At 54.2% G+C, this 15,764-nt stretch overlaps 1 protein-coding gene across 2 annotated transcripts in view; it reads right to left on the bottom strand.

The window, feature by feature from the left end:
* IFFO2 (intermediate filament family orphan 2) overlaps positions 1–15,467 on the bottom strand; it is a 50,799-nt gene extending 35,332 nt beyond the window's left edge. For both annotated transcript variants that reach the window (XM_033228089.1, XM_033228091.1), the window contains exon 1: positions 14,449–15,467. In XM_033228089.1, the coding sequence (XP_033083980.1) occupies positions 14,449–15,113 (665 nt within the window). In that variant the 5' untranslated portion in view covers positions 15,114–15,467. The remainder of the gene's footprint in view (positions 1–14,448) is intronic.
* Between the last annotated feature and the right edge of the window lie 297 nt (positions 15,468–15,764).

Below are 15,764 nucleotides of genomic sequence, written 5' to 3'. Positions count from 1 at the left end.
AGGGGCTCAGCCAACCGGCTGTTCCAGACGCGGGAGGGTGTCATCTCAGGGCAGAGCATGGCCAAGCTTGGCCCCAGTGTGGGGCCTGCATGCTGGTTCAGTAGACACCTCTGGAAGTCTCTCAGAACAGAGTCTGCCAGCAACTCCCAAAAAGCCAAGAACACATCAAAACAGCAGAGGAGGGAAGCGCTAGGTAAGGGGGCTGCCGGCCAGGAGTGAGAGCTGTCTGTTGACACAGCGGAGAAGCAGAAACATGGGGCTGGACCTATAGACCTGACTTTGAGCCCTAGCTCCGCCACTTGCCATGCAACTTTGGGCAAGTCACGGTCCCACTCTGACATAAGGGAGAGAAAAGATCTAACCAATCTCTAAGGACTCTTCCAGCCCTGATTTAACAGTCACTTGGCAAGCTCCCCAGATTCCGCAAACTCCTAGTTCAGGCAGCATCATCCCCAAAGCCCAAGCATAGGGCCTGAGCACAGTGGCCCAGAAAAGGATAGATGGATGGACAGACTGATGGACGGATGGATGGTTGGATGGATGGATGGATGGACAGACGGACAGACAGATGGATGGAATAATGAATGATCAAGTAGGGGTAATCCTGGCAAAGAAGAGCAGAAGGTCCAGTCATCCCTGGGATGACACCTTACACCTGCCCACAAGGCCTCCCTAGAATCACCTGCCAGTGATGCAGACCCTCCAGTATCCAATTCCCTTCTTTAACTTGTACGTACATGTGCAAATACCTACACATGCAGATACAAATACGCAACACGTGCTCAAAGCAGTGACCCAACTCTGAATCCTGACAAGAGAAAGCTCCAGGTCCCCCGCAGAACCCATGAGGTTTATCTGCTCCAGTCTGATTCTAGGGTATCTTGGCTTCCAAAGCTGGGTGCAACACGAGACTCTAGTGGTGGAACCCAGTGGTGATCTTGGAAGCCAGAGACCTGAGGTCACGTGCCCACTCTGCCACTTTCTAGCTTTGACAAGGAACAAGTCATTTTACCTGGCACGACTCATTTTTCTCATCTGTACAATGGACATACCCACAGCCACCTTGCTGGAGTGGTGCGATGTTCCAGAGAACATATGTGTGAGGCTTCAAACACTGCAGTGGGTATACAGGGTGCTCTTGGGAAGTGAGCAAGATGGCTATAGAATTATGAGATCTTGGCTCCCTTCTTGGAGGGGCTGAGCATAAGCCAAGCCTCCCAAGGCTTCTCTGTTTGGGCCCTGCAATCCCTTCCACCTCGTTTCCCACCTTGGGGGGTGATGTGCTTGGGCTTAAACCGGGCAGAAGCTACAAAGCAGCCTTTGTCTCACAGATGAAACCCTAAACCAGCTGCCCTGACGTCAACCCTGGAAAAACAATGCCAAGCCAGCCTTCAACGTCACTCCTCTGCCAAGGTCTGAGAGTGGGCCCTTCACCCACAAGGCCTCGCAAGGCAGTCTATGAAAACACAGAAACCATCTACCCATCGCCTACGGAGGCCCAGAAGGAGGAACAGCTGCCTTTCTGCTGCTGGGAGCAGGGCAGGGTTTGAACCTCTGTCTTTCAACTCCCGTATCTCAGCCTGCCAGAATGAGCTCGTGCGTGTGGCAGAGAGTACTTTCGGTAACAGTCTGCAAGAGGCAGGTTCGAATCCTGGTCCTGGCCCTACCTCATAGTGAGACCTCAGACCAGCAACGTGACTCCCTGAGGCTGCTTCCAAATCCACACAGCGGGGAGGCTGAAACAGTCCAGGATCCCCAGGGAGGCGGGGACAGGAAAGACTTCCCCATTCGTGTCCACATTCCATCAGGCCCTCCTAGGAGCCACAGGCTCCAGGCGGCACCCTGCGCAGGACACAGCCTTGAATGCCAGGTCTTGCCTTCCCAGTCACCCTGTGTTGACAGTCTGCTCGAGAAGAGAGGGGACATGACCTCCTCCTCGCTGCCCAGGCAGCTCTACTGGGGAGAGGAAGTGCTCGGAACACAAAAGGCCAGTCTTCAGCCAAAGGGGGAGGGAGCAGGCAGTTCTCACTGTGCCCCGTTTTCCTTTTGTATGAGATGGGATGGGATGATGAGACCCACAGGGTATTGGTGAGCCTGGCCCAGGAAAGGCTGCCCTGTCTCCTCATCTCCCGGGTAAGCCCTGGAGCTGGAAGGCTTGAGAACTTTGCCTAGAATGTTGGAGTTGGGTGAACCATAGAGGCTGATCCTTCATTCCCCACAAAAGCTATGTTTCCAGAGCTCCTTGTCTGGGGATGTGGCCTGACAAATAGTACTTTGGGATTTGCACATGTTTTTGTATGTACAAATTGGGGCCTGGGGGCTGGTGGGAGCCAGGCCAGGGCAGGAGGAAGGGAGCGGTAACAGCTGAGGGGCCAGCGGCACACTGAGCACTCTGCAGGCAACATCAAATCCTTGCAACCTCATCAGCTAAGACTGTCATCCCCATTTTACAGATGAGAGAACTGAGGCTCAGAGCAGTAACACAACTCCAAGCAGTGTCACCCCAGAGCCAGAGCTCCCACCCAAGAGAAGGCCCAAATCACGGGCCAACAGGAAACATGAAGCAAAGCAAATGAAGTAATTTCTTTTTAATTCCCCACAATTGAATTATGCCTTAGGGCTCAGAAAAAGAGTAACCTACAAGTTGGAGGTCCCTCAACTTGGCACCAGGTTAATTCTGGCTCTGCCAGCAGTAGCTTGCAGAGTTCAAGCCTTCAGTCTCCAAGTCAGATAAGTCCTGATGTTTTATTTTATATTATTATTATTATTATTTTGAGATGGAGTCTCATTCTGTCGCCCAGGCTGGAGTGCAGTGGTAAGATCTTGGCTCACCACAACCTCCACCTCGCAGGTTCAAGACATTCTCCTGCCTCTGCCTCCCAAGTAGCTGCGATAACAGGCGCGTGCCACCACACCCGGCAAATTTTAAGTCCTAATGTTTTAAATACTAATATTTTCTTTAAAGGCAAGTGTGAAACCAACTGCAATGTAATATCAAGACTCGGCCAGGCGGCCGGGCGCGGTGGCTCAAGCCTGTAATCCCAGCACTTTGGGAGGCCGAGGCGGGAGGATCACGAGGTCAGGAGATCGAGACCATCCTGGCTAACACGGTGAAACCCCGTCTCTACTAAAAATACAAAATCTAGCCGGGCGAGGTGGCGGGCGCCTGTAGTCCCAGCTACTCGGGAGGCTGAGGCAGGAGAATGGCGTAAACCCGGGAGGCGGAGCTTGCAGTGAGCTGAGATCCGGCCACTGCGCTCCAGCCTGGGCGACAGAGCGAGACTCCGTCTCAAAAAAAAAAAAAAAAAAAGACTCGGCCAGCATGGTGGCTCACATCTGTAATCCCAGCACTTTGGGAGGCCAAGGCAGAAGGATCACTTGAGGCCAGGAGTTCAAGACCAGCCCTGGCAACATAGCGAGACCCTTATCTCAACAAAAATTATTTAAAAAAAAAAAGTTAGCTGGGTGTAGTGGTGTGTGCCTGTAGTCCTAGCTCCTTGGGAGGCCGAGGCAGGAGGATTGCTTGTGCCCAAAACAAGAAAGAAAGAGGGAGAGGAAAGAAGAGCAAGACAGAAAATGAGAGCCAAGAAAAGCATGAGGAAGGAGGAGGGGACAAGACAGGGAAGAAGCAAGCACAGGACAGGCCAAGTTCTGGCAGTGCCAGGCTCAAGCCCAGGAACCAGGAGCAGCTCCACACTGTGTCCTGCACAGCAGCTCAACTCCAGGCTCTTGTACAAGCTGTCCTCTCTATCTGGAGCACCCTTTCTCCTTCTCTTCCACTCTTACTGAACCTTCCAAAAACAACCTAGGTGATGTCACCTCCAGGAAGCCTTCCTTGACTGGCTCTAAACTGGCTTGGGTACCTTCCAGAATCCCTGGGTTTGGGGCACCCCAGGGTCTCACCAGTGTCCCACCCAGATCTCCAAGACTCTCTGGTCCTGACTTTGCAACAAGCTTTCCCTAAAGCTTCCACTACCACCCCCAAGATGGCCTTCTGCCTATTAGCACAGTGGGTCAGGAGCAAAAAGGGGATGCCAGTGGGCCCTGGGAAGATGGGCTGACCCTATACAGAGAGGAGCCTGTCTGCCAGGGAATTTTACAAGGTCTACTTACACCAGTAGCTCTTCCCCTCCCCCAAGACAGCAAACAGGCGGCAGCGAGCCAAGAACCGTCTTAAATAACCCAAGTAATAAAGATGGCCAATTAAGAGGGCGGAAGGCGCTGTCTCCACTGCAGGGGCCTCTCTCCATCGAGCAGCAGATGAGCAGGGTCTGTGTGAACACACATCCCAGAGTCGGAGCACGCAGGCCAGAGAGCGCTGAGCAAGCATCTCAGAGACAGGCCCCACCCCCAGCACGGCCACGTGGAGGGGCTCCTGCCAGGGCAAAGGCCCAAATGCCATTCGATTCCTGCTCAGCTCCTCTCCCCAGAACCCCCAGCCTTATTTAGTGATGTTTGCCATGGCAGCCAGAATCAGAGCACCATCATCGCACTTGCCTTCCATGCAACGTGACCATTCCCACTTTCCAGATAAGACACAGAGGCTCGGAGAGGCAAAGTGACTCTCCCGAGGTCTCAGAGCTGACAGGCAGCAGAAATATACGCTGCAGGTTCCTCTCTTCCCAGCTTTTGGGTTCCACATGAAGCTTCTCCCCTAAGCTGTCTAACATAGCAGGTTTCTGTCCAACATCCCATCCCAGGATCCAGGGGGAGGTGTGAATGTAAAGGCAAGAAAGGACAAGACATTGCATGGAGCTTCACAGAGCTTCAGGCTGCACAGGAAGTTGGAAAAGAAACCGCAGTGCGGGTAGAGCTCAGGACTCCTAAGGATTTAGTCCCTACAGGCACTCCACTTGCCAGTTTTCAAAGTGCTCCACAGGTATCATTTTAGACGGTCTTCCAAACAGCATTATGAGGTCAGATTTATTACTCCCATTTCATAGAAGTGAAAACTGAGGCTCAAGCAGGAAAACTGCTTGCAATGGGCATGGCCCTTTCTGGGACTGCACAGGTTTAAGGTTGGAACTGGAGCCTCACTTTCTGGGGTCAGATCTGGGCTTGCCACTTTCTTTTTTTGTTGTTGTTTTTCTGTTTTCTGTTTTTTGTTTTTTGAGATGGAGTCTCACTCTGTCGCCCAGGCTGGAGTGCAGTGGTGCGATCTTGGCTCACTGCAACCTCCACCCTCCAAGTTCCAGTGATCCTCCTGCCTCAGGGTCCTGAGTAGCTAGGATTACAGGCGCCTGCCACCTCGCCTGGCCAATTTTATTTATTTTCTTGTAGAGACGGAGTTTCACCATCTTGACCAGGCTGGTCTTGAACTCCTGACCTCATGATCCACCTGCCTCAGCCTCCCAAAGTGCCGGGATTACAGGCGTGAGCCAACACACCCAGCCTGGGCTTGCCACTTTCAAGGTGTCTTGGCCCAGTTCCCTCCCCTGTCTCTGTGGCTCAGTTTTAGCATCATTAAAATGGGCTAACGACAGTACCCAACTCACAGGGTTATTAGAGCTTCCATGAATTAAATGTTTGCAAACCACTTTGAATGAAGCCTGGCAAAGAGTAAATGTTGTATAAATATTTAATGAAATTCATTAACTAATACATGTTTATTGTGCTCCTACTATCCACAAGCACTGTTGGAGAAGGTACTGGGCACATGCTATTATCACGTGATGCTGCCACATGGCATGACACATTTGTCTATGTCCCCAGATTCTGAGTTATCGAGGGCACGGGCCTGGCCCATGGTGGGTGTTCAGCCACTGTTCTGAGAACACTACCTCTTTGGCTCCTAAGACATCCACACCCGGCAGTCTCATCTTCCCCAACAAGAGGCACCAAATGATTGTAACAACTTCCCTGTTCCCTGGCAAAGTTCACAGCACTGACTGAAAGCAAAAGCTACGGAGACTCCAGCCCAGGGCGGAGGCGAGCTCCCAAATAGCCACCAGAGCGCCCAAGGCCCTCTGCTGCTGGTGATACGTGGATGAGAACCTCTGGCTGGCTGCTGCCCTGAGGACACTCAGGGGCCGGGCAAGATAAATAGAGCATTAATTCAGAGTCTGAGATCCACAGCCTGCCCCAGCTTTGCTAGACGACATTTCACAGAAGTGAAAACTGAGGCTCACAGCAGGAAAGCGGCTTGCAATGGGCATGGCCCTTTCCGGGTACAGCACAGGATAAAGGTTGGATCTGGAGCCTGACTTCCAAGTTACTTCTCCTCTCTGAGCCTCAGTTTCCATCCTGCAGTGCCACCACCGGGTTTAAATGAGACCTCATGGAAATCACCAGACGGGTCATAATATGTGTTCCCTGTTCCCCAACTCTTCCCCTGCCAGCCCTGCCAGCCCCCAGTGAGACCTTCTCCAAAGAGCAGGGGCCTGGACAGGCCTGCTACAGTGGCCCGGGAGCCTCATCTGCCTGCTACTGCCAGTGATTCATTTGCTTTCTCAAGAAATAATTACTGTAAAGTGACAGCAGGGAATCTTCCCAGCACAGCAGCCGCCTCCTGTTCTGCCACCCGCCGTGGCAATATTGTGACAGGTGCTGGGGAGACCCCGTGCCTCCTGCCTGCCTCCTCACCCAGAGCCAGCCTTCGCCAACCTCCAGGGACACGAGACAAGGCCACCTCCTGGGAGGAGCACTGACCTTGGGGTCCAGAGAACCAGATGGACTCATGGCGAGATCTGGGACAGATGTCTTCACCTCTCTGAACCTCTTATTTGTAAAATGAGCATAATCACTTCCCACCTCTTGGGACTGCTCTCATAATTATCACTGCACCTAGCACAAAGTAGGTGCTCAATAAACAGGAGCATAAAGCCATATTGATTTATTTTCAAACCCTTTTGCAAAATGTTTTCCTACTGCACTGTTTGAATTGATTTTTACCTCCACCCTGGGAAGCAGAACTTGTAAGAAACCACACCCCCATTTTGGAGAGCAACAAAATGAGATGCAAGGGATTAAATGGCATGCACGGAATTGTGCTACGTTACGGAGAGAATGCAGTCTTCACAGGGTTGCTGGGCAAGCCCACTTTCCCACTGTCCCCATTCCCAGGTGGGCACAGTGAAGATCAGACCACCCTGCAGGCAAACCCAGAACAGAACCTGGGCTCCACGGACCCTCGAGAGAACCAGGCATTGCCATTTGCCAGGTTTACTGTTGGGTGACAACTACCCTCTCTTGTACCAGATCTAGAATGAGAAACCACATCCTGCCCAGGAAGCCAAGCGCCCGGTGCCCAGTGTGGGTGGGAGGATACTCCCCTGGTGGGCAGGCGGCGGCAACGTCACAAACCTTTAGCAGCCTCCCATCTGGCCTGGAATTTTCTAAGCACCTCACAGTCTGGCAACACTCAAAGGGCTGTGCAACCCACAGATGCTGCCAGCAAAGGGCACAGGACACCCTCTCCCGGTTTCCAGCTTGGTTTTCAAACTCTGCCCACCCCATAGGGCCAGCACAGCTCAGCCTCTGTAGGGCACCCACTCTCTGCCCTGTGAAATCATTCTGAATTTGACCATTTACACATGCTGTGCTATAGCTAGGTGAGCCCGTCTACTTCTTCCACAACCTCTAGACACAGAGTTTAGCATCCCTGTTTTACAGATGAAGAAACTGAGGCTCGAGAGGCAGTGACTAGCCCAAGCTCACTCGGCTTTTAACTCCTGCCCTGGGGCCCCAGCACCCAACACTGCCAGGCTTGGGGGTTCATTCAAACTTTGAACTTTGGCCCAGACCTTCTGATTCCAAGTGCAGGCCATCCCCTCCATAAGCAGCCGAATCCCTGGACATGGTCTATGTCGTCGGTCTTCTGTCTCATCCTCCTGGAGACCTATTAGCTCACAGCAGCCAGACACAGAGGCCTCCCTGCTGCATGAGTATTTACTCAGCATGTACCTTGGCCAGGTCCTGGCTGGGCTCTGCCAGTGGGAGACGAAGCCAGAGCTGGAGCAGGCCCCCACAGAGCTTCCAGTCGATGCAGGGGCAGACACACGCCAGGTAGTTACAACTCCGGGTGTGGAGGGCTGTGATGTGGGAGGTGGTGGGCGCTCAGGACCGCCTGACAGCAGAAAGTCAGGAAAAAGCAACACAACCCTAATCCTGAGTACAGGGACGTGACAGGGCTGCCTCCTTCCCGTCCCGGGCCTTCAGCCATCCGTGACATAGGAAATAAATGGAACGCCAGCCGGCTTTCACCTCTCAATGTGATCAAAAGCCAGGACTGCAAATGCAAAGCCCACAGCCTCCGGTGTCACTGACACATGGCACAGTTTAAATCAATTCTCCTGGAAGGCATCGCATCTCGTTGCAGCAAAGGGCGTGTTCAAATTCCAGGTCTACCCTTCTGTGTCCTTCAAACACAGTCATGTGTGGGGACGTGAGCTACAGGACTGAACGGAGAGCCTGGTGTGTGCATCTGCATGTGTGTGGAGTGTGTGTGTGTACATGTACATGTGTGTGAGACTGTGCATACACGTGGGGGGAAGGGGGACCAAGGGGCCCCGCATCCGGTCTCGTTCGCCAAGGCAAAGCCCCGCCTCACATTCCTCTGAGAAGGAATCTTCAGCGTCAGCTGTCTCCCTGCTTCCTTTTCTTTTCTGGGACCTCATTCTCCTCCCTCTAGCTTGAGGCTCTGAGAATCACTCCCAAATTTGTCCCCAGTGAGAATGCCAACCCAGCCAAGGGATTCTGTAATAGAGTTCTCAAGAGACCCGAGGCGCTAGATGGAGGGGTTTGTCTGTTTCTCTTAAAGGAAGTTGGGAGAAAGGGCTGGGGGATGGCGAGAGATTTCCGGAGGCACAAATCAACGGCTAAGAGTAGGTCCAACAGCCTTCTTAGATGCTGGACAAAGAAGCAGCCCTTTCCCTCCACCCCCAGCACCACCTCTGGCGCCTCCATGGGACAGAGAGAGCGGCAACGTGCCCTGAAATGGACTTGTTAGGCAGTCAGAGCCATGCTGAGAAATCCTTGTAAATTAAAGGAACAGCCTTTGCCAGGGGAAGGGGGCTGGGCTGGGGTGGGGGTAGGCATGTCCAAAACCTGCCAAGCCCCAGGTACCTTAACACTAGACCTCATTTGTTCCTTCTCAATCCCTGGGAGAGCAACAAGATGACCCCTCTTTTACAGAGGACAAAGCGGGGAGCTCCACGGGCAGCTTGGAGTGACCAAGCCACTTGCCCATGTTCACAGAGACAGTGGCAGAGCCAGGATGCGAAACCCTGTTCCACCATCAAAGGCTGCCTCACTGGAAAATCAGAATTAAGAATCCGTTTCGGTGCCAGCTTCAGAAATAACGAAAGTGTCAATGGGAGTGGCAAGGAACAAAGCCCTCAGCTTTCTATTCCAGGGCAGCATTCGAGCTTTGGGACATTCAGGGGCCAGCACCCACCTGCTTGAGGGCCCCCCTGGGGTGTGACAAGAACGGGCAGGGGACACTCCAGCTGACCCACCCACCATCCCTTTTTGGAGTCCTTCATTCCGGCCGACAGCCCAGCCCCTTCCGGCTCATAGTCAGAAATAGCTGTGACAAAAGTCCCTCCCATCCCAGAAAGTGGCTTTTTAAAAAAATGTTTCAAACAGACACACAAAAAGGTGGAAAGAACATAACAAAGCCTCGACTGCGGGACGATGATGCGGGCATCACGTAGAGACGGGGAGGCCAGCTCTGCACAGCAGATGGAAGGTCTGCCCAGTTCGGCACAGAGGGCCAGCCCCCTCTGGGCCTTGGTTTCCCCACCTTTAAAATGAAAGTACTCAGCTGAATAAGCAGTTTCTTTCTTTTCAAAAACTGCAGAACACTTTTTAAAATGGAATCTTTTTTGGACAGTCTGGGAGTCAGAGAAGCATGGAGTTATGGTGGGCAACATGGGTCAAATCTCAGGTACTCAGCCTCCCACTGTCCCCAAAGTCCCCCAAGGCGCCCTGCCTTGGACTCCAGGGATCTAAAAAGCCCACTTGAAAACCACCAGGCTGAATGATCACAGTGGTCTCTCCAGGCTCCCAAACCACCCTCCAATCACCCCAGGCACCAGGAAAAAAGAAACCTAGGCTCCAGGCTGACTTCAACTGGGGGGGCGCATACACTCAGCCCCTCGCATGGGAGGGAACGAGGCCAGCCAGCTGCAAATCACACTGGGCCTGAGGGGGCCAGGATGGCTGGACAGGCTTTTGGACAGGGGCACCAGGCCCTCAAAAGAGTCGCCCTGTCTGACAGGCAGCTAGGCCAGCACTACCAGTGCCGGGCAGCTTCCTCTACCAGCGCAGGACAACTTCCTCTACCAGCCCAGAGCAACTATGCAGCAGCTGCCAGGCTGGAGGGACCTTTTTCTTGACAACCTGAAAGCTTTCCTGCGTCCTTCCTTGGAGCCAATGAAGAGAGGGGACACGGTTGAACCAGTTAAGCCACGGGATGGGATGACCAGTACTGCCCATGCCTGGAGCCTGGACCCTAGTCATCTGAGGCAGAGACAAGAGAGGGAAGGGGAAGCCCAGAACAGAGAAAGGCTTCAGCAAACACACTGTGGTCTCCAGAGGCAGAAAGATCAGCCACGACACGGGCCTCTTGGAGTCACTGACCTCAAGTAGAGAGCGAGCTGAGAGAGATCACCTACAGGAACTCCTGCATGTAAAGGTGGAGGATCTGAGGCCCAGAGAGGGCAGCGGTTGGCCAGAGGTCACACAGCACCTAGTGGCAGAGCTGGACCTAAAGTCCAAGTCTCCTAGATGCCAACTCGGGGAACTCTCCACTGTTGAGTTCAGATAAACTCAGTGGGAATCTCCAGGGAAAAGCCCCCAGCTTGCAAAGTCAGAACAGGATATTTTAGTGGCCCTGGGTGGTGACAGAGTAGAGATGTTTGTTTTGGTTTCCAAATCAACGCTTGACAACCTTGTCCTCATTGCGGCTTCAGCGACCACATTTCCCACGTGGTAGAGACCTGGTTGGGCCAAGGGAAAACCAAAGCAGTGGTGACTGGGGCCAGGAGGCACCCCAGGCCAGGGGCTATGGTTTGGGTTGGTGTTTCCAAAGCATGGTTCGTGGACCACTGATGGCACATGAGATGATGCTAGGTGGTATATGGTTGATGTTTTAAATTTAAAATATGTTGAATACCTGGGTGGATTCATAAACAAAATATGGTCTATACTACAGAGGAATATTTTTTGCTATAAAAAGGAACAGCCTACGGATACATGCTACAACATGGATGAACTTCAAAAAAACATTCTCTAACTGAAAAACGCCAAACACAAAGACTACAGAGTGTATGATTCTATTTCTATGAAATGTCCGGAAAAGGCCAATTTCTAGAAAGACAGCAGGTCCGTGATTACCTGGGCTGGTCTTGGAATGGGAATTTTCTGTAAATGGACATGAAGGATCTTTTTGGGGGGTGATGCAATGCTCTAAAACGGAATTGTGGTAATGACTGCACGACTCTGTGAATTTGACTTGTACACTTAAAATGGGCAGCTTTTGTGACCTGTAAGTTGTACCTCAATGAAGTTGTTAAAATATTTTATGTAAGTAATAGCACAGGTGGTAGTACATAGACGTGGCCAGAAATCACGAAGGTGGAACTCAACAAGCCTCCGGCTTGAAGATCGCTGAGTTTCACATCCCAAGTTGTCCTTTGGGGAAGCAAGTGGGGGTCTCTGGAGCTGCAGGTTCCTCCAGGTGGACCAGGGAAACCCTGGAACCTTTCCCTTCTGGGCGTCACTGCTTGGAGTTCTGTGATAGACATCCTGGGATGATTTAAGACCCTTTGCGGCCACAACAGTACAGGCAGACACCTGGGTCTCACCGCTTAGATGGTGACTTCTCTTATGGCCAGGGAATCAGAAGCGGGCTGGGAGCGCAAACTCAGATTTATATATTGCCAAGGCTGGGAAGACCCTTTGAGATCATGTAGCCCAGTGGTTTTTCAAGTTTTTAAAAAATGTTTATCAAATGTCTGCCCTCCTTCCCAAAGAAAATTCTTAGGAGGTACCCAAAACATACTATTAACAAGTTAAGTGTGTTAGTGGAACCCAATGAGTTAATATTAAGAACTTAAAGGTGAGTGAGCACATTTTTATCACTGTATTAATGTCTTAATGTTATTTTAAATGATTATTTTTATTAGATATTCAAGGAACCCCTAAAGCATCTCTAAGAAAGCCTGGGTCAAGGACTGCAATTCTAGCCCACCTACCTCACTTCACAGATGGGGAAACTGAGGCTCCAGGAAAGGAGTATACTTGCTTTGGAAAAACTCAACGTAAGTCTTGAGTCAACTTCAGAAAAAACATGGAAGAAGAGGTGTGCACGCATCCCAGAAGGGCGGGAAGAGAGACGCCCGCACTCCACCTGTCTCAGCAGCACCGTCTCATTCCAGGCCAGCGCCAGAAGCTGACATCACACCCCACACCCTGGGTGCAACTTGAATAGATCATTGCTCAATGCCAATCCATCTCCCTCCAAGACTGGGCACGGTTTTTCCATCACCTGAGTAGCCAGGTCCAAAAAGCATACACACAATAAAACAAACACAACACAAGCCTAAGGCATGACGACACGATCAACAGTGGCAGACAGGAGGGCCTGGCCCATCCCCAGTTGCACCATCGAGAGCAAGTGCCTGTTTCCCTAGCCTGCCCCAATGACATGGACCATGAGGGGCGGAGAGGTGGCCTCTATGTGGCAAGGCACCAGGTGGGCCATTCTCAAGTACCTCCAGAGAAAGAGGTAACCCAGGAGAGAGGGCACCAGGTGGGCCATTCTCAAGTACCTCCAGAGAAAGAGGTAACCCAGGAGAGAGGGCACCAGGTGGGCCATTCTCAAGTACCTCCAGAGAAAGAGGTAACCCAGGAGAGAAGGCACCAGGTGGGCCATTCTCAAGTACCTCCAGAGAAAGAGGTAACCCAGGAGAGAGGCCCATCTCCCACTGGAGTGTAAGACCCACCCCCAGGAAGCGAGGCGCTGAATGAGAGAGCTTGAGGACTCTCAGCGTTTCTACTCCCCGCTAGCTTGACAAAGTGCCCATCATCTTTAATAACATCAGCTTGATTACTTTATACCTTCCAAAGAGCATCACCATCCTGCTCTCCCCTCGAGCAACTGTGGGCAGATTTTATTATTCCCATTTCTCTGATGAGCAAACAGGATTTCAAGTGGTTTGATAATCTCACCAGCAGGTATAAGGCTGGCATTTGAATCCTACCCAGTTGCTAGCCTGTCCAATGGGAGAATAAGGAAGGAGACCTATGCCCAGCTCCCTGGGCAGACCTTTAGAGATGGAAGGAAGGGTCCCTCTCAGTACATCCTCCAAGCCCTGGAGTTCAGAGCCAATAACTCCCAGTGGAAGGCTGCCCGTGCCTGGAACAGCAACTGCCAGGGCCAGAGGGCCCCTCCCCCAGCCAGGTCTGAGATGCCAGACAGACCTCTCTCCTCTTATGGGAAGAGGAGGAAGATAGGAGACCCCTCTCCTCTTATCAGAAAGCCAAGCAGACAGTATTGTTGGCCAGACTGCAGGCAGGAAGCAATGATAGTTTCCCAGCTGGGGAATCTGAGCTGGGCAGGAATGCACTGGCCAGTCCTGCAGAGTCTGGACCCCAGTTCTAGCCAGAGATGGTGGTCTCAGTCCATTCAATGTCCAGTCTCCAGCCCAACGTTATCTTCTCCTGGGGGCTTTTAAGGCTGAGTTTGTTAGGGCTCAATAAACCATGAAACTCAGGGAGTGGGGAGAAGAGGGATGAAAGGAGGCATTTTATAAAAGCTTGTGAGCAGTCTGCTATAGTTGTGGTTATCCAACCCAGCCAGCTGGACGTTACAGAGCTGGAGCAAGACGGCAGACACTGGCCCCAGGGGGCAGGGGCAGATCCATCCATTTTCAAACACATGATCTCATTTAATTCAAGAAATAAAAAGGCAGTGGATTGGTTAGAGTTTTTCTTTTCATCTGTTGAGGGAGGGGAGCCTACTTCCTACTTCCTTGGGAAAAATACCTATGCTAGGAGACAGACTAGCCAGGAGTGGTTAAAATCTCTGGTTGAAATCCTGGTTTCACCACTCATTCGCCAAGCCACCTTAGGCAAGTCACTTAGCATTTCTGCACCTCGGTTTCCTCATCTATAAGATGAGGATAAGTCTGCCTTACACGCTGTATTGTGCTGAGAACTAAATGAGATCACATAAAACACAGATTGTTATTATGTCACCTAGAAAACAATGTGCCTAACCAGTGACGGCATCGAGGGGGCCCCCACGGTAGCCAGCGCCCACCCCCATCCTGGGATCTAGATAACTGGGCCTTTCTGGCATGTGTAAGGCACTCTGAAAACACAGCTTCCAGCCCACCTGCCAGGACCAGCTGCCCGCCCGGCCCCCGTCCCGCACACGCATTCCGCAGCAGCCTGGACCTGGGCGCCCCCTCCCAGGGCGGCGGGGGAGGGGCGGCCACTCACCTCCGCTTGTACTCGTCGCGCTCGCGCTTCACCTTGGCCAGCACGTTGTAGAGCGCGCGGATCTCCGGCGTGATGGTGTCGATCTGCACGCCCACGCCGTCGGGGTGCACCCACGACACGCCAGGGCCCTGCACGGTCTCAACGCCGCCGCCGCCCGTGCGCCGCACCTGCGTGTAGCTCCAGATGGTCCCGGGCAGGCGGCCGTAGTGCTGCGGGTGCGAGCCGCCGCCGGGGGGCAGGCCGCCTAGGGCCACGGCATTGGCGTTGACGCCGGCCGCCGCGCCGCTGCCGAGGCCGTGCCCGCCGCCGGGCGCCGGGGGCCGCAGCAGCTCGGGCCCGGTCTGCACGGCCTGCTCGCGGGAGAAGGTCTTGTAGCGCAGCCGCCGCTCGCGCTCGCTCTGCTGCTGCTCCAGCTGCTTCTCCAGCAGCCGGTTGCGCCGCTCCAGCTCGTGCACCTTAGCCAGGAAGCAGCGGAAGCGCACGTTGAGCCCCTTCAGGAGGTGGATATTGGAGCCCAGGTCGTCCCGCAGCGCCGCCGTCACCGGCGACGGACCCGGCCCGGCCCCGCCGCCGCCGCCGCCCCCGCCAGGGCAGCTCCCGCCGCCGCCGCCCGGCGGGCAGCCGAAGGCCAAGGCCATCTCCCCGAACAGCAGCGAGTTCACCATGCGCCGGCTGCGCGGCTCAGGGCCCCGGGCCCGCGGGTCCAGGTGCGGCTCCAGCTCCGGGCAGGGCTCCCGGCGCGGCCGGGCCAGGGTGGGCGCGGGCTCCAGCGCGGCCGGCCGGGCGGTTCCAGATGCGCGCCAGATGCGGCCTCCGCAGCGACGGCGGGACGGATGGCCCCGGATGCGGGCGCCGAGGCGAGAGAGGGCACTCGGCCGCTCCTTGGGATGCGGTGGAGGCCGCGGTATCTGCGCGGGGCCAGAAGGGTCGCGGGTCGCACCGCCCGGGCTGTCAGAGACGCTGTGGAGGGGCCGCGGCAGCCGCACGCAGAGGACTCTCGGCCGGCACTGCCCACTCTGCGGCGGGCCCCGCCCACTGCAGACACTGGCCCCGCCCTCGCCGCGGCCCCGCCCACCCCTCCTCCCTCTGCGGCGTTCCCCGAGCCAGAGGCTCCGCCCCACGAGGCCCGCAGCGCCGGGCCCCACCCACAGACCCTTGGCTCCGCCCACCGCCGGGTTCTCCCGCTTTCGCCGCAGCGTAGACTCCGCCCAGCTCCCCGGCGGGGCCACGCCCTCTCCTGCGTCTGGTCCTGCCTCCCCGCCGGGTGCCGATTCTCTGCTGGGGGACCCGGACCGCAGAGCTGCACCAGGGACCGA

This window comes from Trachypithecus francoisi, unplaced genomic scaffold, assembly GCF_009764315.1.
Source record: "Trachypithecus francoisi isolate TF-2019V2 unplaced genomic scaffold, Tfra_2.0 Lachesis_group12, whole genome shotgun sequence".
Taxonomy (NCBI): Eukaryota; Metazoa; Chordata; class Mammalia; order Primates; family Cercopithecidae; genus Trachypithecus; species Trachypithecus francoisi.
The sequence above is the reverse complement of the archived record's forward strand: the minus strand, read 5'-3'. Positions and strand labels throughout refer to the sequence as shown.